We start from the raw sequence: 23,853 nt of genomic DNA, 5'->3' as shown, positions 1-23,853 counted from the left end.
AGACTTGGAGTTCTCTTTTTTGTGAACAAGTTTTTATTCCAGATATCCATATCAATCTCAAAAGTAGAAAAAAACAAAGGAGAAAAAAAAAAAATCTATTTGTTTGGTCTATAAAATGTAAGTAAATGGTATAAAATGTCAACCACTGTTCCACAAATCACAAGATCCCAAGATGCAGCATAAAATGTCTTGTTTTGTCCCAAACAAATATCATTAAACATTACTGTTAATTGTAGAAGTATATGATCTCAAACAGATACTTCTCATCAACATACCATGGAAATGAACTGCATTTTCCGTATGGTTTTTCAGGTGCCTCTGGATCGCGCTCTCATTTTTGGTTTTAAATTTGGGGCAGAGAGGAAACCAAACTCTGATGGTGAAAGGGTTGTGTGCCCCAGACTGGCTTCGTCACTCAAAATAGAGGGGTGCATCTGAAAAAAGGAGAAGTCAATCAACATTGATAGCTGGAAAACATACTGAACATCAACCATATTTTACTGATCTAAAGGACTCATGGTGGAGGAGGCACTACAGCTATTTATGTATCCACGTGTATGTGTATTAGTGCTCTGCATTACTAAAACATAATACAAATGTATTTTTTGCAGACACCCGGGGCTATGTATATAAAATGCAGTTCATTTCCATGGTATGACCCGATTAACCCTCGGGGGTTGCTCGTGTCGTATACCACATGAGATGACTCTCGTTACTATTTTTAGAATATCTCCGGAAAAAAAGCTGTATATAACTTGATTGAGCAGTGCAGGGTTGAGGTTATACAAGCATTAATACACAAGGAGACCAGGTGAACCAAAAATTGGGGAAAAAATGGCTTGTGTGCAGTGAGTGTGTGCACAGATGTTTTACACCACAACACACCAAAAAGCAGAGGAACACATATTAACCCCGCTGCAAACTACACATCTAAATTAACCAACACATCAAGCGACGGCAGTAATAGTCTTGGCCAACATTAACACTGTTTACACACAGACATTGATGAAAGGGAGCACAACAGACCTTGAGCAGCTAACGTTAAGTTAATACCAATCATGCCCTTGTTTTTACACAACAAATGTAGCTAAACCCACCATCCGGTGGTAGTAATTTGTGCATGCCGAGATTCCCCACATAGACGTCCCCCTAATGATTTGATACATTACGTAGAATTGCATCTTAGAGAATAGGGTGACCATATTTTGATTTCCAAAAAAGAGGACACTCGGCCAGCCACGACATAGCCTACTTAAATGATACTCGCAGTTTACTCAAAGATGCCTTATAATTTTGATATATTTAAAATTTATACGTATGAATAGAAAATTCAGTTATATTGCAAAATAATATCTCTCAAAGACAGAAATTCAGATAGGCCCCAATAAGGGCACATACACACACTAGAGTGTGGCAATCCGAGCCCGACGGTACCGGACGGGTCGGGCGGTTTGGTCAGAAATGTAGCTATAAATTGTATTCGGGCTCAGGTCGGATTCGGTCAGCTTTCACTGAAAATGTAGTGTAAAAATAAATTAAATCCTACTGTCTGTCCTGTTTATTGCTTTGGGACTGTTATTTACGTGACAACACCTGAACATAACACACACAGACACACATTGGCTGTTTGTTTCTACCTCTCCCCTCGCTGGAAGTCTCGGACCTCCAGCCTCCCACCTCCATCTTGATTAAACGCTGAAAATAAAATAAAAGAGGGAGACAGGTGTCTCCTATTTTATCTTATTTTGTTTTATTTCTCCCACTCCTCTCGCTAGAAGTGTCGGACCTCCCGTCGTGTATTGTTTGCATTCTTCTCTTCTTCTTCTCCGTTGTCTTCTTCCTCTTCTTCTTCGGCTAATAATACACACAGACCAACTTCTGGTATGGACTTCAGGTATGGATTGGATATATGGCAGCGCCCATGTCCACCATCATGTCTGCAGCTGGGTCCCTCTCCAAAAATGACCCACTGTAAACGTTTAGAGATTTTTGTACACAAACTCACCCCTACATTATACAGTATTTTTGCACTAAAAAACATACTGGACAGGAACTGTAACCAAATAACGGCCTGGTGCAGGTCGGTGAAAAAAAAAAAAAAGCCTTGAGCAAATAGCCACCTGGTTCTTTAAAATGCCTGGGGTCAAAATCGATTTTGTGAAATAAACGCCCGGGCTACTATTTGGAAAAATACGGTAGCCTATTTACTTCTGCTTTACTACATCTCAGAGGTAAACATTGTACTTTTTACTCCACTACATATATTTGTCTGCCTTAGTTACTTTGAAGAAATAGATTATTAAGACAAAATATAATCAACTAATAAATGATAAAGTATAATTATAGATGAAAGTACACAGCAGGATATAAAGCATTTAAAATTAGCTCCACCTTTACCGGCTGCATCATTGAAGTGATTACCAGTGACCTCGCTCTCCGTTGCACCTGATCACAACAAAATGTGCTGCTTGAATGAAACAGAGGACCCAAAACTTGTTTTTGATCAAGAATATCATATAATTTTTTAAATCCTTATTGCATTAATTGATATGACACATTATTAGATCCTGGGCTTAATTTTTTTTTTAATTATTAGGTCTCTTCTTATTTTTTAATAATATACACAGCCTATTTAGATCCAAGGCTATTCATAAAATATTTGGTACTGACTCCTCAGAGGCCCAGGACTAACAACACCGCTGCTGGTTGCTGTAGCACTTAACTTGTTTTTGTTGCTGTCCCACAGATGACAGGTCCACGGTGTTACTGACTGATAATGACTTCGGAGAGACCCAGAAACAGAAGTCGTCTACAGTCACCCACACAGTCCACTACCAGTCCCTGTCCCAGGCCACCGGTCCCCTGGTCGATGTGTCTGACGCCAGACCAGGAACCAGTAAGTCCAGTACGGACGCTTTTTTTTAAAAAAAAACCCCATCATAACATATATGTGGTTTTGTTTGTGCAATGTGTTTTCCAAAATTTTCCTTTTCCAGGCAGTCTTTTCCTTTTGTTTTTGTGTGTTTTTCCTCCATTGATTTGCCTTCTGTTTACCTCTGGTTTGTGCTGAACGCTTTAGTGTTACAACAGTGTCACTGGAGGGTTCAGGAGTTTTGGCCATACTCTGTAACTGGGGCAGAATACCTTTATCCACCAAGGCAGCATAGAATTTTACCTTAAAAGTTTCTTAGCTCGTTTAGTTACAGTTACAGTTACATCATAATGGTCAGAAGTTAACAGCAAATTATCCTTAGTGCAACGATTAAACACTGCTACAACCAGCATCAAATCATCCACAAACTCCTGACTAACAAATTACTGCAATCAAATTACAGCAACAAGCACTCAATAGGAAAGCCCACAAAACTGTATCTACAGTTACCAAATGCACAATATGTAACACAATACAACTGGCTACAATCATAATTTACCAAAAAACATCCAACTTAGCCACCGTATCTAGATGTCAGAAAAACACATTAAAAACTCAAAAAGTTTTCAGTCAGTTAAGACAAGCCCCCAAATTATGTTACGACCACTAAAGTGGCTCATGACAGAGGGTTCCAACATAATTACCAAGACTCAGGATGAAGTGAAAACAACATTCAATTTATTAGACCAAGAGCAGGATGACTATTAAACAAACCAAATTAATCAAACAAAGTCCAGACACCCAGACAAACCCACAGAAGGTCGTAGAATCTGGGCTGTCATTTATAAAACATTGCATAGGATCCATACTAAAAGTGTATGTGTGGACAAAAGCAGAAAATGGTGTACGCCAAAAAATATTCTGATTTATAGAAGGAGCTTAATAATTGTGCGAGACCTGACGCTGGATTTATTTCCAGACTTTACTAATTTACACAATCCATATATGCAACATGTATGTAAGGTGACTGGAGAAGGAGAAGTGTGTGGAAGCCACGGCAATGTCTCTAGTGCGCTCTGTGTCATGTTCATTGCAGTGATTTTACCCACAAGAACTATCTGAAAACTACAGTTTGGCTTCAATTCACCACCTCACCATCTGCATCGCTAATTTACGCTATCTCCAAAATGTTCGTACACATGTATGGAGCTTTTTTCCTATCTTTATTCAAGAGAGTGGTATATTAATTTGAGAGAATTATTTATTGATTTCACATTCAGATTTTGTAATATTGTCCCTTAAAACCCTGCCCTCGCACTTCTGTGCGCTTGTGGAATTTCTGCTTGCAGATTTCTGCCTTGCGCTTGGATTTTTTTTTCTGTAACAACCCTGTCAAAATCCCCCAACCAATAGAACACCAGGTTTACTGTTGATGAAATGATCCCTGCCTCCTTGTGGGCGCACTCACTTTAGTTTTAGAGCGTCTCGTCCGAGCGGGTACTCTTTAACCGGGTTCATCCACTCCCGCCCTCCAGGGCTTTATTAAATGTTCTTCCCTTGCTTTCTTTATGACTTTTGGAATAAAGGGACTGTCAATTGGCACACGTGCGTCCGTATTTTTTACTATAATAGCTGCATAGAATATATATATATATATATATATAGTATATAGTATATAGAAACACAGTTTCCACTGTGTATACACATGTATATATACATGTACCATATACCTGTTATTCACTGGCTTTCTCGCTACCACTGCTCGCTCTCTTTATCCACTCTCTAGCTCCCTCGACCACTGCTTCTCTTTCTCTCTCTCTCTCTCTCTCTCTCTCTCTCTCTTCTCTTTTTTAAAATGAGTCTGGAAGCCGTCAGCAAAGCCTAAATTTACTTTTAACATTATCAAAGAAAGAGAAATGTCCTCTTTCTTCGCTGCAGCGCCCACCCCCGCAGCCTAACGCACAAAGCACAACCGTCCGTTGCCAGCTGGTGACCTGAGGTGGTGGGCATGCACATTGAAATCATGACAGAGAAAATAAAAGGAGAAAGTCATTCAGTGAAAAACATAGTCTCACTGATACTTATGACAAACTGCCAAAAATGAGCCAATGAGATGCAGCAGCGAAACAAGCATTTGAAACAGCTGTTCTTTATTTTGAAACAGTCAATAACATTCAGTAAATAATGAAGCTACCTGTTTCATTACTTTATATTCATGTAACAAATATACAAATGTCAATTAGATGGTAATCTGCATGAGAAATTCTAATTATCTAATAATTATCCACTTATAGTGATCAATTTGACCCGGACAGAAGTGATCACTATAAGTGGTTTCCACTGTGTGTATATATATCTATATATTCTATGCGGCTATTATAGTAAAAAATACAGGCGCGCGTGTGTAAATTAACAGTCCCTTTATTTCAAAAGTCGTAAACAAAGCAAGGGAAGAGCATTTAATAAAGCCCTGGAGGGCGGGAATGGATGAACCCGGTTAAAGAGTACCCGCTCGGACGGGATGCTCTAAAACTAAAGTGAGCGCACCCACAAGGAGGCAGGGATCATTTCATTGGTCAACAATAAACCTGGCGTTCTATTGGTTGGTGGCAGAAATCTGAAAGCAGAAATTCCATGAGCGCACAGAAGCATCTTGAGCGCGAGGAGAAGAGCTGAAGCTGGAGCAGGAAATCTGTGCAAGCAACATTGTATCTGAGTGCAAGCACACAGTTTGAGCAGAAACAGAGTAGATCTAAGCGCAAGCAGAGGCTATCTGAGTGCGAGGGTAGGGTTTTGAGGGACAATATTACAAAATCTGAACGTGAAATCAATAAATAATGCTCTCAAACTGATAAACCACTCTCTTATAAGTATAAAGATAGGAAAAAAGCTCCATACACATGGGTCAGAGTTCCCCTACAGGTTCCCATTCTCCTGTCAAGTTTTGTTTTTATAGATTACAACCTTTGCGTGGGAAGTGACGTGCACCTCTTTCAGGTCTATAATGAAATTATAGCTGCTGCGCAGCAATGGTCGGGGCCGGGCAATTTTAGGCAAAATTAGGCAATTCTGAGCAACACACACACTAAAACAAAGCATATCACAACATAGAAGTTACATCATATAATTATGGCATGCCCTTCAAATTGTGGATGAGTGGCTGAAGTGATCAGACTCACAATATACAAAGGAAAGAAAAAACTCAAGAACAAGAAAGTAAGAATAACATTAACTGCTAGCTAAACCATCTAAGTCACGCAGCATCTCAGTGGTGAAGGGAGTGCTTGCTGACTTACAGTTCTTCATCAGTGATGATCCAATCCCCACAGTATCTGAACAGCCTGTCAAAAGCCTCGGAAGGTGCTACAACGCAAGCCTGAAAGACAGAGACCAGGTGAAACAGCTGCGCATGGACATCAATGCTGGCCTACAGTCTATTGACAACACCCAACTACTTGGGAAGTTAAAGACCTGGTGCTTCCAGTTTGGTCTGCTACCCCGGGTGCTGTGGCCCCTTGCAGTCTATGAGGTCCCCATCTCAACAGTAGAGAAGCTGGAAAGAGGAGTCACAGCCCACATCAAGAAGTGGCTCGGAGTTCCACGCTGCCTCACCACCATAGGCCTCTATGGAGACGTTGTCCTCAAGCTGCCCCTCACCAGCCTCACAGAGGAGTTCAAGTGCCCTAAAACACGACTGCAGATGACACTGAATGAATCCAAAGATCTAGTGATGAGGGAAAATGCACCAACCTTGGTTACTGGGCGCAAATGGAGACCAGCAACAGCAGTGGAGGAGGCAACATCAGCTCTCAGACATGCTGACATTGTGGGGAATGTTCAGCAAGGAAGAGGAGGCCTTGGGCTAACCACTAGCCGCCCAGCCTGGAGAAATGCCACTGCTCCAGCACGGAGGAAGATGGTGGTGGAGGAAGTGTGCCGTCAGGAGGAGGTGGCAAGATGGGCCAAGGCAGTCTCCCTTGGCAAACAAGGACAGTGGACACGGTGGGAGAGTGTCGAAAGGAGAAGGTTGAGCTGGAAGGATGTATGGGCCATGGAAGCAAGGAGTTTGAGCTTTGTCATCAGAGCCACCTACGACGTCCTTCCAACACCAACTAATCTCCACCAGTGGGTTGGCGAAGATCCTGGGTGTGCCCTTTGCTCCAGGCCAGCCTCCCTCCGGCACATACTCACAGGGTGCAAGACCAGTCTCACCCAAGGGTGGTACACTTGGGGTCACAACCAAGTTTTAAAGAGCCTTGCGTCCACACTGGAGGGAAAACGATCCAGCATCAATGCCCTACCACCGCTAATATCTAACCCCTCATGGACAACTGCCTTTGTCCGTGAAGGGGCTACAGCTACCAGGAGCAACTCCGCACCATCGGATAGAGGCCAGCTGTGCTTAGCACGTGACTGGAAATTGCTAGCAGATATTGGCAAACAGCTGATGTTTCCCCCAGAGATTGCCACCACCACCTTGAGACCTGATCTGGTGCTCTGGTCCCCTTCTCTAAAGAAGGTTTATATAATTGAGCTCACCGTACCCTGGGAGGATTCCATGGATGAGGCATATGAGCGAAAACATCTGCGCTATGCTGAGTTAGCTGCTGAAGCACAACATCGCGTCTGGAACACGGAAGTCCGCCCAGCGGAGGTTGGATGCAGAGGATTTGTGGGAACATCTACCACCAAACTGCTGAGGGACTTGGGAATCAGGGGCCAGAGCCAGCGTGCAGCCATCAAAACTGCATCAGAGGCAGCAGAGAGAAGCAGCCAGTGGCTCTGGCTGAAGAGGAACGACCCCTGTTGGGCCCCCAAGTAACAAGCCAGGAGGTATGCGGTCAGCTTAGGCTTGACTCAGGGAACAGGACACCCCTGCCATGCATAGTCCCATGAGATGTCTGCCACTTGACAACAAGGCAACTCTCATGACTAATTGGGCATGGGACGCAAGCTTAGGTTTGATCAGCCTGTAGCTGGCCGCCTCTGGTGAGGGTGTATAGTGTTAAAGGCCGAAACACCCCATGAGCCAGAGGAGCACTACTGATGATGCGTCCCGAAAATTCAACTTTCCCCCAAGCTAATTGATTGCCAACCGATTATCTGTATGTGCTCGCACAAAGATATCAACATCTCATCCAGTGTTTTGGAATCTAGCAATTATGAACAAACTGGACTGATCTAGCTTAAAGCTAAACATTATCCATGGTGACAAAGATGAAGACATTTTTTAAAATGTAAAAGTAGCTATTAGACTCTGCATATTGATTGATAGCTAAGCCAAATAAACAGGGAAAAGAGATAAGGGATAACAGGGAAAAGTGTTGATAAAGAGTATTTGTCTCTCCGCAAAACTGCCTGGATCATAATTATTTTAACCTTGGTAGTCTCTAATCCACATAGCATGATGCCTGAACATAGGACTTTCACATTAGAATGTCCATTCTGCTGTAGCTGAGGCTTGAACTCACAATTTCTGAGACTAAGGTCCATCTTCTGTCTCACTGAGCTAATTGGCAAGTGAAAGTTCAAGTGTGGCTTCACAAATTGACTAAGCCAAGCATCGGGGTGCCAGACAGTAGCCATCCATGCCGTGGAAAAGCAAATTTCAAAGTGAAAATTCCAAAGCTGTAGCACATATGGTTGATTTGTTATGAAATTTCAAAGTTTTGAAATTTAGAGGATTGCTGTAGCGACTATTGTCTTGTGTTTCCAGTTGAGGACATCTGGCATGGGACTGGACCAAAAGTTTGAATAGATTTCTCATATGGAAATGTTGCACAAGCTGAGGCTTGAACTCACAATCTTCAACACCAAGAACCATCCTCTATCTCACTGAGCTAATTGGCTAAGCCAGTTATCTGTGTGTAAGACAGCAGCTGTTAGTGTGTAAAGGCAGATTTCAAACGGCTGTCAAAAATTCAGTTATTAAGACAAAAACCCAAAAATACAAAAAATGCATCTAGACAGCATGGAGATGTTGGTAATTTGTTTTTAACAATGATTTATTGGCTCCATAATGAAAAACTGATGTTTAAAAATGCCATTTTTGCATTGACTCCAATTGTTCGCATGAGAGCGAAATTCAAAATGCTGTAAAAAATTCAGTTTTTGAGAAAAAATTCTGATATTTTCCAAACATCATCTCCCATGACTCCAAAATGTTGTCATTTTTTAATGAACATTGAAAATGTATTTAGCAAGAATTTGCAAGTATATGTTTACAAAACCGTTTACAGTCAAACATTTTGATGCACTGTAGGCTCAATTTTCAATAAATCAAAAATCTGTGTGGATTGTTTGTGTAGGACAGTCTGAAGATGCTCTGTAGCAAGTTTGGTGTCAATTGAGCAAAAATTGTGGGAGGAGATAGGTTTAATAAGTTTTACAGTTTTTGAAAAAAACAGAGTGATAGACTTCATAATTTGCAATAGATTTTAATGTACAAAAGTTTTGTCAGTATCGGGGCTACATTTTGGTGCAAATCTGTAGCACATATGGTTGATTTGTTGTGAATTTTCAAAATTTTGAAGTTTAGAGGCTTGCTGTAGCGCCAACATCAGGACTATTGGCCTGTTTCTGCAGCTGAGGAAATCTGGCATGGGACTGGACCTTTGTGCAAAGTTTGGTGATTTTTCGCGCATGGGAAGTAGGATTTCTTCGGAAGAAGAAGAAAGAAGAAGAACATGCAGGATAACAATAGGGTCCTGGCAGCTTAGGCTGCCCGGCCCCTAATGAGACCCCTGGGCTCTTCCCTTTAACCTAAATCACCAAAACAACTCCCTGACTGAAATAAAGCTACAAAACAGGACAACCAGTCCCACCAGAAAACAGAAATAGTTGTCACCACACTGCAGCTGCTGTCAGGGCTGAACATTGAAAGAGAGAGTGAGCAAATCCCTGCCCCCTCTTTACAGGTTTCCCTCAATTAGAGGAAGCAGCTTCACCTAAGAGGCAGAAAACACACAAACATCAGTCAAAAAAGCATATGCAATGTATAACATAGCCAACAGGGGGGAGCATGTAACATTTATTACAAAATGAAGCAAAGCCTACAAGCTAGTTCAGGCAACTCAAGTCACCACCACACTCACATAGCATAGTCATCACACTCAACATACAGAACAGTGTATCCAGCACACCCTTTGGATCGTGTACTTAAAGGTTGCCCATACGACCAGAAAGCCAAGTTTAGTAGTTTAAATCCTGCATTGTTCACAAGCTTTTTTCCTTCACTGCCCTCACTGACATACTGCTGCATATCTTGGCACATAACCAGCACCTGTATATTAGATATTATCTTCATTACCCACTACCTGCTGTGCTGAGCTTGATGTTTCTTTGTGGGGAGTGATGAGGCCATTCATATGATAAAAATTTTCACGAGTTAACACCTTTACCTTGTTCCAATTGCAATGGATATACAATTTGTAATAGAAATATAGAACACATGGTAATTATGGTTAACATTTTGGCAGTTATGTTAAGAAGGAAGTTTGAGTCACTTGTGCTCTAGATTTTTATGCCTCCACACCGGTGATAACCTTAGCCAGACACAATATGTTTTCAGGTTGTCCGTCCATCTGTACCATCCTTGTGAACAGGATATCTCAAGACTGACTGGGACTCGACAGTGAACTGATGAGTTTTTGGTGGTCAAAGATCAAGATCACTTTGACTTTGTCGTCTCATTCTCATGAACGTGATATCTCAAGAATGCCTTTAGGGAATTTCTTCAAATTTGGTAGTCAACCACATGGGCTCAACAATGAACTGATTGGATTTTGGTGGTCAAAGGTGAAGGTCAGTGTGACCTTTCATCTGTCTCATTCTCTTGAACATGATATCTCAAGAACACATTAAGGGACTTTAAATTTGGCACAAATGTCCACTTGGACTGAAGAATAAACTGATTGGAATTTTGTGGTTCAAGGTCAAAGGTCAAGATCAGTTTGACCTCATAAAATATGTTTTTGGCCATATCTCAAGAATTCATATGCTAATTATGAAAAAACTCCACACAAATGTCTAATAGGATAAAATGATGTCATGGCATTTTATATCCAAAAGGTCAGCTTCATTGTGACGTTATAATGTTCTATAAAAAATCTTTCTAACCATTATTCAACGTCATACGTCAGGAACAGAAGGGGAGACATTTGGTCAGATACTGAATTGGTGACACTAATCTTGGGTGTCCACCTTGAAACTGCGCTGATTGTATAGATCTTCTGTGAAGTGAAGCATAGGGCTGTACCCAAATATTCGGATATTCGTTTCTATGGGTAGGTATTCGTTATGAAAATTTGGTATTCGATATTCGTTTTTTTATTTACTTATTAGGGTCCGGGCAGCTAAGCTGCCAGGACACTATTGTATTCCTAGGAATTCTTTCTTTCTTCCGAGGAAGTCATACTTCCCAAGGGCGAAAACTCACCAAACTTTACAGAAATGTTCGGCCCCATGCCAGATTTACTTAATTCCAAGGACATGTCAATATTCCTCCTGGGGGGAGCACAATAAGCGTTTAAATTTAAAAATCTTTAAAAATACCTACAAAATCAACAGTACATGCNCGGCCCCATGCCAGATTTACTTAATTCCAAGGACATGTCAATATTCCTCCTGGGGGGGGCACAATAAGCGTAAATTTAAAAATCTTTAAAAATACATACAAAATCAACAGTACATGCTACAGTTTTGAAACTGTCACCAAACTGTAGCCCCAATACTGCTGAAACTTTAGTCCACTTAAACTCATTACAAATTATGAAGTCCATCACTCAGTTTTTTTCAAAAACTGTAAAACTTATAAAACCTATCTCCTCCCACAATTTTTGCTCAATTGTCACCAAACTTGCTAGAGAGCATCTTCAGACTGTCCTCCACAAAACTTGTTTCTCGGATTTTTGATTTATCAAAAATTAAGCCTACAGTGCATCAAAATGTTTGACTGTAAACAGTACTGTAAACAAATACTATCAAATTCTTGCTAAATACATTTTCAATCTTCCTGAAAAAAATTGAGAATATTTTGGAGTCATGGTTGATGAAGTTTGGCAAATATCAGAATTTTATCTCAAAAACTGAATTTTTGAGAACATTTTGAATTCTGCTCTCATGGGAACAACTGGAGTCAATGTAAGAGTGGCATTTTTAGATTTTCTCTTATGAAGCAAAACACCTAGAGTTAAAAACAAATCAACATTTCCATGCTGTCAAGATGCAATTTATGTATTATCAGAATTTTGTTCAGGTAACAGAATTTCTGACATTTTGACCATTTTTGAAATCTGCCTTGACAACAGCTGCCCGGACAGTGACTTGTCCTGAGTCGACAAATGAAGCTGCACAGCAGGTTTCGCTTCCAGCCAATTAGCTCAGTGAGTTAGGAGCTGGTTCTTGGTGTCAGGGGTCGTGGGTTCGAGACCCAGCAAGGGTGATGATGATGATGATGATGATGACAGATCAAAATGTCAGATGTCCTCAACATGAAACACAAAACAATTGTCCTGATGGTGGCATCACAGCAAGCCTCTAAATTAAATAAAAACAAATAGCCTGGACTGGACCATGGGCGAAAGCCAACCAAATTTTGCACAAAGGTCCAGTCTCATGCCAGATTACCTCAGCTGTAAACCCAAGCCAATAGTCCTGATGGTGGCGCTACAGCAAGCATCTAAAGTTCAAAACACTGAAAATTCATAACAAATCAACCTGCTAGAACTTCACACTTTCATCAAACTGTAGCCCCAATACTAAAGAAACTTTTGTACATTTAAACCTATTAAAAATTATGAAGTCCATCACTCTGTTTTTTTTAAACTGTAAAACTTATAAAAACCTATCTCCTCCCACAATTTTTGCCTACAGTGCATGAAAATGTTTGACTGTGAACACTACTGTAAACATATACCTGCAAATTGATAAATAAATCTTCAATGTTCATGAAAAAATTGAAATTTTTTTAGAGTCATGGTAGATGATGTTTGACAAATATCAGAATTTTACCTAAAAAACTGAATTTTTGAGAACATTTTGAATTCTGCTCTCATATGAATAATTGCAGTCAATGCAAGAAGCATTTTTAAACATCAGTTATTCACTTATGGAGCAAATCAATCACTTTTAAAAACAAATTACCAACATCTCCATGCTGCAATATGTGTATTTTCAGATTTTTGTCTTGATAACTGAAATTTTTACAGTGGTTTCAAATCTGCCTGCACAACAGTGAATGGCTTACTCAATTTGTGAAGCCACTTGCCAATTAGCTCAGAGCGATAGATGACAGTCTTTGGTTCCAGAAGTTGTGGGTTCAAGCTTCAAGTGGTCCAAAATGAACATTGTTGTCAACTGTCTTGTCTTCCTATTCTCCTGTTTGTTGCTCAGAATTTGCCAAAAATAGCCCGGACCCGACTTATCGCTGCGCAGCAGCTATAATGTTTTATTTATTTATTTATTTATTTATTTTTACATATTTTTTGGTGCTAAATGTAGTCTTTTTGTTGTTGGTAAATGTAGGTTATCAATAAAAATCAAAACTTTTAAATTGCAATGTTAAAAATGTGAAAATATAGTATCGTCTACCAACTGAGCTTGTGCGCACGGCAGGCTTGAGCGCATCCGTCTGAGGCTGTGGATCAATGCCAAGTTTTACCACTTTATCACTATTCACTCTAACTTGTAGCTGTTTTTTCGTCATCTTTTGAATTTAATATGAATTATGGAACCATTTTTGTCAACGTTTGTTTCCCCTGTTTTGTACAATAAATTATTATTTAAAGTTTCAACAAGTTTCTTTTGGAGTGCGTGACACAAGTGTGTTTTGAAAATGACTGCGGACTGTCACCTGCTCAACGCATCAGTACCTTCGGATGCCGTGACAGTAATAGCCAATAATGTCAAAATATCATTTACAGACCGATTTAACAGACGATCACTGCTGCACGACCCACAGGTCCATTTACGGGTCCCACGGGTTACGGGTCGACCCGAGCATCACTACTCAGCTCAGTCTTTAAAGGCTGTACACAACAGTAAGGCTATAGACATTATATTCTATTCAGGCCGGCAGAACCAGCAGCGCATCGGCTCTACAGTGCACGGCACTGCTGATTAACCATTTTATTGCAGCACAGAGTGTCTGCCAGCAACCAATTACTTGCAGAGGCTTCCTACAACTTGTTTCAACGGTTCCGATTTAATCAGAAGACAAATTAAACAGGATGACTAGCCAATGTGAAAATCAAAAGAAAGCATAGAATAATGTACTGAAGGAGACTGTTGTGCCATCACATTTTTTGTGGTTTGAGAGCAAAGATCCAGTCGCCGCTGTGCAAAACTCCGCAATACAATTAGGTATTGGTAGCACGGAGTCTTTGAAAGGAGCCGAGCGTAAAACCGGAGAGAGCAGGCAGTATAACACTTTCTATTCCTCCTGAATGTCTCACATGATGGTATGTCTGTGTAACTTGGTATGGCTTTTAGTTGGAAATGTGTGTCCAGGTAAGAAAGATGCAGGTTTTGGAAATTAACTGACATTAGATGCATTTGTTACCATTGCCATTTGCTATGATAATAGTTTCATTGAGTTTAGTCATGTCTTTGCCATGACCTGCATAAACAACCTGCGCTCTTCTCCTCATTCTCAGACCCTACTGCCCGCCGCACAGCCAAAGCTGGCCCAGCTGCTCGAAACCGCTACGCCAGCCAGTGGACCCTGAACCGCCCACACCCCCCAGTCTCCTCCCACACTCTCAGCACTGACTGGAGATTGCCCACTCCCAGAGTTGCAGGCTCTGTTGACAAGGAAAGTGACAGCTACAGCGTCAGCCCATCTCAGGACACAGGTAAGCAACAGATCTGGCTACAGCTGCTTTATAACAGCTGTAACAGTATAACACTACTCCTCATCCCTAACAGCAAACCCATGTCAGTTGTCTTTATTTTAACAAAGTTACATCCCAACAATTCTGCCACTAACTCTTGACACTGATCCCTCCACTAACCCTGGCCCATTTCCAGACCGAGCACGGAGCAGTATGGTGTCGACAGAGAGCGCGTCCTCTACCTACGAGGAGCTTGCCAGAGCCTACGAGCACGCCAAGATGGAAGAGCAGCTGCGCCACGCTAAGTTCACCATCACCGAATGCTTCATTTCTGACACTTCCTCAGAGCAGATGACAGCAGGCACCAATGACTACACAGACAGCCTAACCTCCAGCACACCGTCTGAATCTGGCATCTGCCGCTTTACTGCTTCCCCACCTAAGCCTCAGGATGTCAGCCGGGTCATGAACATGGCTGTGCCCAAGGCCCACAGACCGGGTGAGGCCACAGATCTGTCGTAGCCTGAACCTCAACAGCTATACCTTTGTTACAACTTAACAGTAATCCCTAAACTTTAGCATCCTGTCTAACACTGATATCCAACCATTAACTGTGACTCTAATGTAGTGCTGCACGATTTGATAAAAATGTGCGATTGCGATTTTGGTGGACAATATCGCGATTTGCGATTGCGCTTACAATATAATAAATAAATGGTATCATGAGTCTCCTTGCTTGATTCAGTGTTCCCCTACCATTATATTAGGGGGGCACTGACCTGACCTGACCTGACATAGTGTTATGGACAGTGTGTAAATGATCATCAACAGACTGCTGATGCACAGTAAAACACGGCTCTCGCACAGAAGCGCAGCACGAGCCAGTGTTGCGTTCAGGCGTTGTCACGTAAATGACAAATTCCAGCATGTGAATAGGCCATTACACAACACAGCAGCATGTCAAGTGGGCCAAACCCGAGCAAAATTGATCAGTTTTTCATTTGTTATTCTATAGTTTGTTATGCAGTCCGTCATTTCCCTGTGTCTCTTTGAGGTCTTGTTGTATGGTGTGACACTTACAAATGTTTGCGTAATTGTGCTTTGTTGTTGTTTTATGAGGCTCTGGTGGCTTTCAGTTGTCTCTTTGTCTTTAACATTACTTGGCTTGACTTTCTCTCGCATGCATTCTTCATACTTTTCTGTGTGTTGATATAGATTGGTCGTGTTGCTGTAAGACGCAGTGACTTTAACTTTTAAAGTTTTATGCAGCACGTCTTTCTGTTCGACGTTGCCGTACCTGAATCCAAAGTATCGCCATATAATAGGCGTTGGGTTATTTTTCGCCACCAACTCAGCCTGTTTTTTGTCGTGCTCATGTTCTTCTTCAGCATCCGTGTTAGTCACGGCTGCATGCCGAGTAGTCATGTGACCATACGTGCTGCACACACCAGGATAGCTTGTGGGGGTAATGTCAACACACGTTAACATTCAGTTACATTAAATCGCAAATCGCAGCCTCTTATGCGGTTATGTAATCGCACAGCCTGACATAGCGATTACAACTGCAATTAGATTAATCGTGCAGCACTAATGCCGGCAGTGAATCCAGATGAAGGGTTGCTGAATGTATTCAAGTTGATGATTCTCTCAGTTAAGTTAGGCTTAGTCAGTGGTCGAATGTAACTAAGTACAAATTTGAGTACTTTACTTGAGTATTTTCTTTCCATTCCATTACTCCTCGACTTTTCAGAGGGAAATATTGTACTTTTTACGTCACTACATTGACTGCTTTAGTTACTAGTTACTTTACCATTTACTTATTAGAACTTTTCCATTAAGAAATCATGAAGAGTTTATAAAATATTATGTTTTGTTATAAATTAATCTACTAAACAGTTTATACAGGTACAGCTGAAACAATTAGTCTATTACTCAGTTAACCAATTGACAGAAAATGAATGGGTAACTATTTTGGTAAGTAATTTTCTATTTTATGTTCTATTAATTGTGAGTTTTTTGGGTGTCTTTTTTTTTGAATGAATGAATTAATGTTACATACACTGAAAAGTATTGTATTTCATGTCTCCACCTGCTGGTGGGCTATCATGATAAGAGTATGCATGTATAATCTGATGTTAATTTCAATACAGAAGAGACTCGATGATCACTAAAATAAGGTGGGGAAAAAAAGCTGGTTTATCGATATCATTATGGGTTATTGGTCAAATGAGTTGTTTCATATTGGCATAACGGATATTGGCAAAAAATCTAATATCATGCGCCCCTACTTAATAGAGATGCTAAAAAGATGATCATTTTAGATACAGCATCCACAGGCACTGTCACTGACCTTCTGGGCTTATTACTTGCTTAAATCCTTGCTTTTTTTTTACCCTTTGGAAATTGTTTAATTACGTGGACAGTTTCAACAAAGCATTGTGACACTAACAAAACTTTTCTAAATAACAATATGTAGGGATAATGTATAATGAGCCGGTGAATACTGGGAAAATAACTCCCGACAGGGGTTCTATTCTATTCCCCTGAAGGGAGTTGTTTTCCCAGTATTCACCGGCTCATTATACATTATCCCGCTTATTACACGGCTAATTATCAGTTAAATAAATAATGTTGTCTGCCTCCGTGAAGTGCATTAAAACCGACCGGATTTGACAACTTTTGGTGAAAGTTTTGTACTCACTCAGGCTTAGTGGACTGAACCGAGGCATAAAACCCACGTAAAATGTTATTAAGCATGACTGCCAAGTGTGTATTCAAATCCATGTTCTTTTGTTTTTGGCAGAGAAAGTCCGTCAGTATAATAGTAGTGCAGTACAGTATAGTACAGTAGCCCATTTTCTTGTCTTTTTTGTATTTATCTCATCTTTCTCCTCCTCTATCACTTGAAGCTCTTCAGGTGTCAGTTCCTTGTGCTGTTTTTCGCTTGATTTTTTTCTTTCCTTCTCCATTTCTTTTTCTTCAGCGGCATCCCATTCCTCAAAATCCTTGTAGCTACTCTCCAAATAAGTTAAAAGAAATGTTAAAATCAGCCATTTCTGTTTGTTTTTTCCCTCGGAAGTTGTTTGACAGCTGCAGTGTTGCAGGGCAGCGTCCCTAGCAACGCTGGGCTACATAGCAACTGTGTAATGACTGTTGCTACTAGCAGCGGTCATTACACAGTAATATCAGACCGCTGAATGCCGTGACAGACCAATCAGAATACAGCATTTAATAGAGCTGTGTAATAATAAGAAATATTTCTCATTCGGGCACACTGATGATTATTGATTAATGTTAACTTAATTAAAAAAGAAACAAATAATTTAACTCCCCACTCGTTAATTAAGTTTACAAGTGGGGACTTTTGATATCTGTAAATGTAATGTGCTCCTGTGTGTGTGTACTGAGACATATAGAAAAACAGGCGATGACTGTACATAAAAAAGTACTGCAGTACAGACATGATTTATACTTAATAGAAATAGGCATATAACAGTGATATTGTAAGTCTAATTGAGTCAGCAGTGAGTGGGATAAAGGGTGTAGGGTCTTAAATTAGAGGTCAGTGTCTGAGCAAGGACAGAGGAAGACAACTTTCATGTCTCTATTGATTTATTGCTTTGATAAGCTGACATGCTGTATTGTCATCACCTATGGAGGCAAGTAAAAGAGATGCTCTCATTTTCAAAACAAACACAGAGTCAGCTTCAAGTGGAATGTGGTAGTCTTGACAGCTGTTTGATGCTATTTGAATTCTTACATTTAAGATTAAGGTTAATATATAAAACATGTGAGAGAGTTGATGTTTGGCATGCGTTTTCCCCTGTGCCTAACTCGGATCTGTGTTTATTGTCCTGCAGGGGGCGAGTTGGTTCACCTTCCTCCATACCTGCGCATGGACTTCCTGTTAAACCGAGGCATGTCCTGCTCGGGGTCATCTAGGGGGACAGCTAGTGGGGAAAGAGCAGCCATGGGTCAGGCCTGTCTGGAGCCCCAGAAAAGTCGCTCACTGAAGCGGCCCTCTCGCATGGCGCCCCCAACGCCCACAGAGGCCCCTCAGGCCAGCAGGGACCCAGTGGCCCAGTGGCAACCTGGCTCTGCAGCCACGCTCCCCCACAGAGAGGGCTCAGAGCTGGCTCAGGCTGCCAAGCTCAGCACCTCCCAGGAGTCCCTGCTGGACTCACGAGGACATCTCAAACAGAGCAGCAACCCCTACGCAAAGTCCTACACGCTGGTATAACAGCAGGGGCAACTAGGGTAGGACTAGAACTCACACTGGACTTAACACTCAAGTGCAGTAAACTGACTTTCACCACACAGTTCTGTATATATGTCCCCCCCTCCAAGGGCAGGGTCACTTTTACTAATCTCTTTTTATTCATTTTAGAGCGTTCTTTTATCTTGTTTGTTCCTCTCTTTTTTTCTTCTTCTTTTTTTTTTTTTTGGTTTCACTTGAGAAAAAAATTCACTCACGGAAATGACTCCAGTCGGAGTTTTGCCAAACTGATTGAGTAAAACAGGAGCATTATTTATTCTTGATTATTGTTAATTCTTTATAATTAATCAGTGATTATTCATTGTTAGTTGTCCGTTATTAATGATCATTCATTATTGATTACAAAATTATCTATTATTACCATTAATACACTGTTTTTTAAAAAGGGAACCTGGACATCTTTGTTTTTTGTTAGTTTTTTCTGGAGTGGTTTTCTGGAGTCATTTTTTTCCTATGGAATATCCGTCTGAAACTCAGATTGAAACTTGGGAGAAATCTTGGAATGAAAGCAATTGACACCAGTCCAAACTTTTCAGCTGCTCTCAAATTGTTACTTTTTTTTTTTTGTTTTTTGAAGAAAAAAAAATCTATTTCCTATGGATGCATGGGGACTGACCAATTAAAAGACGATAAAGATTACGGTCATGGCTGGACAGCCCAGTCGAGCATTTTGTCACACTATGAAATGATCCAATGTGAAGATTTATTATTCTTATTACTATAAATATATATATAAAAAGAGAAATCACTTTTATTTGTGGACATTACAGGGAAGAATTGATTTGGTTAATAAAGTCCTTAGTCATGTTTGCACATATCTCGTTTTAATTAGGAAATGGAGTCTCTGTTGATCTTTCTCTCTGTCCCATTCTCTGATGGTGCAATATGAAAAAAAAAATATAAGAAGTATATGAAAACTATTGCTCTATGCTGTGCTGTAATGATGAAAAATAACTATGTTGTGAGTATACTTACAGGGCCGGACTCACTCCAGCTATGTATTCAGGTGTAGTTTACCACTGCTTTTTTGCCAGGGTGGTAAATCACATTAGCTAGATTAGGGAGGGTTTAAAGAACTAATGGTTTGCACTTCACAACACCCCGACTCAAGTGTGTCCAGATAGATCCTCTTACTCTCAGTGCACTAGGTAGAGTCCTCAGGGCTCTCACTCTCCTCAGTAGATCCACTGTTGCTGCAATGCAGTAATTCTCCTCTACAGGGAAAAAACAAACAAAAAAACAACAGCAACAACATGAGACAATCCAGCAGAATCCCCCTTCAAACCAAACCTATAATGTCTATGGGAAATATCTAAAAAATGTGGTTCTACAAAAGAAGCTGTTTTTGTTCCTGTCTACCCTGGCCCATTTCTGTTGTTTCTGTTCCTTTGAGTTAGCCTGAAGGGAGAAGAGTTTGATCCAAAATGCTGTGAGGTCATTCTGTCAGTTTGATTAGTTTCTATGATTAACTGTCTTTATCATGATTATACATTTTAATGAAAAAAAAAACATGTCACTTTTCATTTTTAACATGAGTGTTCACCATGGTGGCACTGGAATAAAGTGAAACTAACACAAAGTTCAAATTTGATTAATAAAATGGCTGTTCCCCAAAGTGTCCTCCACGACTTTGCCATGAGTGACTGATGGTGGTGTGGAGATGAAGCAAACGCACAGAGAGCTGGTCGGGGCTCTGCTCTCTGGCTGCTTGGTTCATGAGTCTCAGCAGGAGACCCAGATCCTTACCTTATTTTCATCATGACAGCAGTGACACGTCTTTTTTTTATGTTGGTCAGTCCTATCATCTTCTATTATTCTGTAGCTTCCATGCCTGCTGGTAGCAGTGTTAAGCCCCATTTTCACCAAGCGGTCCACTTCAGTTCAGTTCAGTTCAGTTCAGTTCAGTTCACTACACATTTTTTCCATTTCCACTGTGAAAAGAAGTTGCGGATGGTAACAACAGAACCCTTCCTTACCAGCCCCATTTTTGGTCACTCCTCTGTTGGGATACCTAGCACACTGATCCAGTTCTAAAAGTTGCAGAGTTGTGGCTGGTTTTGAGGTTTATATAACCTCTGTTCATACTGTGGTAGGCCTCAAATGTATTAGTAAACTATAACTGTAAAATGAAAGAACATTTTTGCTGCCTCTGACTGCAGGTGTAGTCTGAGAAGAAAAAAAATGAATTCACTGGGCCGACTGCGGGCAGTTTTTCAGGTGGAACATTTACTTTTAATGTTACTCAATGAGCTGACAACATGAATCCATCAACACACCTTAAATTTTAGAGTTGTCAAAATAGCATGTTAATTTCAATTAATTAATCACAGAAAAAAATAATACGTAAAGAAAATGAATGATGATTGATGGTGTTCTGTGGTGCCCTTTGACCCGGTGCATCATTGAAGGCCACAGTGGCTTTGTCACATGATGGAGGCAGACAAGGAGACGCTGCTTGGCCCTGTGAATGGAACATTTACATTTAAAAAATGCCCAGATGGAACTGTTGATAGGAGCACTGTTCTCTGCCATTTCTGCAGTAAAGAATTTTCATACTATCGGAGTACTTCAAGCCTGAAATATCACCGCAACGCAAAACATTTAACAGCGAACCCGGAGGTCTGAGCTAGCACAGCCTCTGATGCTAGCGCTAGCAGCCAGCCCCATCAAGCCACACTCGACCAGCCATTCAGACGCGACAGAAGTCTACCCGTGATCCACTAACTAACAAAACAAACTGCAGACTAGTTATGGTGGTAGAGGTTAGGGGGACAATTGTGTTTAAAATCCAGCAGCTTCACTTTGACAAATCTGCCAAAATTCATTTGAACTGAAATCTTTTTTGTCCGGATTATGTGAGCTCTGAATCGCATATATTGTAATCCTCACTTGGAGAAAAAAAAAAGTGGCAGGGCATCATTCCCGTGTGCTGCAGCAACACTAAACTGCTGCTCTTACCTAAGGAGGACTAAATGCACAAATCAGCGATTTTTAAATGTACCACCAAGAGAGACTCTCACTCCAGCGTGTTCCTTTTTATTATGAAAATATCAGCATGCAACCTCGTTCCCTGGATGATAAACAAGGTGCAGACGTTCTTCTGCATCACTGCTGATAAGGAAATATAGCAAGAGCTGAACGGAACAGTGAGTAACAACAACCCTGCCCACATTTGTTTCTCTCTCAATTGAGAAAATCTAATGGTGGCCACAAAGTAAGGACAAACACAAACACATGAAAATAAAAATAAACAAATAAAAATCAGCAATATTTGTAATCACAACAAGTAGAATATAGAATGTACTGTCTTTGATTCGCTTATCCCGTTTAATTTGATATCCCCATAATTATGACTCTTGACCACTCTTCTTTCAAGTATTGATATTGGGGCCCAGTCTCGTACAAAAACCTCCAGAGTTCCTCTCAGCACGTGATTGTCTCTCCAATGGTAAGATGGACATAAGCTTTAATCAATCAATCAATCAATCAATTTTATTTATAAAGCCCAATATCACATCGTAATGTCAGAGGGCTGTTCATCCAACCATTTTTGTAAAATTGTAATGTGTGCAGCATGCAAAGCTACTCTAAGGATGAACCTATACCTACATTTGTAGCTGTAATCTAATCCTAGTACAAAATGATGTGGATTTAAAGGTATATCAATCCCAAATATTTTCTAAATCTCTCTTTGGACTGCCAGCAGAAATTGACAATTTTAGGGCACAACCACATGAGATGATTGTCAGTGCCACAACTATTTTTACATTTTCAACATAATGATGAGCATGAAGGATCATATTTACACTGGACAGCTGGGGTAATTTTTTAATCTTAATTTACTTTTATATACTTTATTAATCCCTAAGGGGGAAATTCAGTGTTTTCACTCTGTTGTCATATACATATACACACAGGCCCAAAATACACACACACATGCACAAACAGGACCTTTTACATGCATTAAATAGAGAGATGTCAGAGTGAGGGGGCTGCCCACGGACAGGCGCCACGAGCAGTTGGGGTTTCCGTGCCTTGCTCAAGCGCACCTCGGCAATGCCCTGGAGGTGAAACTGGCACCTCTCCAGCTACCAGTCCATGCTCCATATTTTGGTCTGGGCGGGGACTTGAACTGGTGACCCTCTGGTTCCCAAGCCAAGTCCCCATGGACTGGGCTACTGCCACCCAACATGCAGTCTGTGAATAATCTTGTATTGGGTCTCATTGGATTTGTTAGAAAATGTAATTTTCTTTGCATTTAACAAAATTTTTCTCCACATGTCATCATCCAGATGGGAGCCAAAATCCTCACTCCAGCATGTTTTACTGTTGATAGTAGGAATTTTAACAAACATATGGTCATAAATATAACGAAGAAATTTCTTCCTTAAAGAAGAAGCTTTCAGTAGTGTCGGCCTTATCACATGAATCTCGGGAAATAATTATCAGAATGTCACCAAATTTGGACTGAATATTCACAGACAGTTGCTGCACACAATGCAGCAAAGATTTAATCAGTATCTTGCTCCTTTTAAAAAATGTATACACCTAAACACACATGAATTATAGGCGGACATGGAATAAGGAATAAAAAATCCAAAAGGCATGTATATATGTGTTTGCCATTATTAATGTAAATAAGCCAATCACCCCAAAATTGCATTTATATGTGCCAAAGAATGTCATCTTATCATGAAAGTAGNAATCCAAAAGGCATGTATATATGTGTTTGCCATTATTAATGTAAATAAGCCAATCACCCCAAAATTGCATTTATATGTGCCAAAGAATGTCATCTTATCATGAAAGTAGGTTATTAGATTATTCACCTCACTATCTGATGTCACCAGCCCCTGACAGGTAACTAGTGCAGC

General features: G+C 40.5%; 1 protein-coding gene across 1 annotated transcript in view; it reads left to right on the top strand.

The window, feature by feature from the left end:
* dscama (Down syndrome cell adhesion molecule a) overlaps window positions 1-20,594 on the top strand; it is a 324,415-nt gene extending 303,821 nt beyond the window's left edge. Inside the window, exons 30-33 of the mRNA XM_050035201.1 lie at window positions 2,747-2,896; window positions 14,527-14,724; window positions 14,900-15,202; window positions 18,564-20,594. Of these exons, the coding sequence (XP_049891158.1) occupies window positions 2,747-2,896; window positions 14,527-14,724; window positions 14,900-15,202; window positions 18,564-18,943 (1,031 nt within the window). The 3' untranslated portion in view covers window positions 18,944-20,594. The remainder of the gene's footprint in view (window positions 1-2,746; window positions 2,897-14,526; window positions 14,725-14,899; window positions 15,203-18,563) is intronic.
* The last annotated feature ends 3,259 nt before the right edge of the window (window positions 20,595-23,853 follow it).

The sequence above is a fragment of the Epinephelus moara genome, chromosome 3 (assembly GCF_006386435.1).
Source record: "Epinephelus moara isolate mb chromosome 3, YSFRI_EMoa_1.0, whole genome shotgun sequence".
Classification (NCBI taxonomy): Eukaryota; Metazoa; Chordata; class Actinopteri; order Perciformes; family Serranidae; genus Epinephelus; species Epinephelus moara.
Note: the sequence above shows the minus strand (reverse complement) of the source record. Positions and strands in the feature narration are given on the sequence as shown.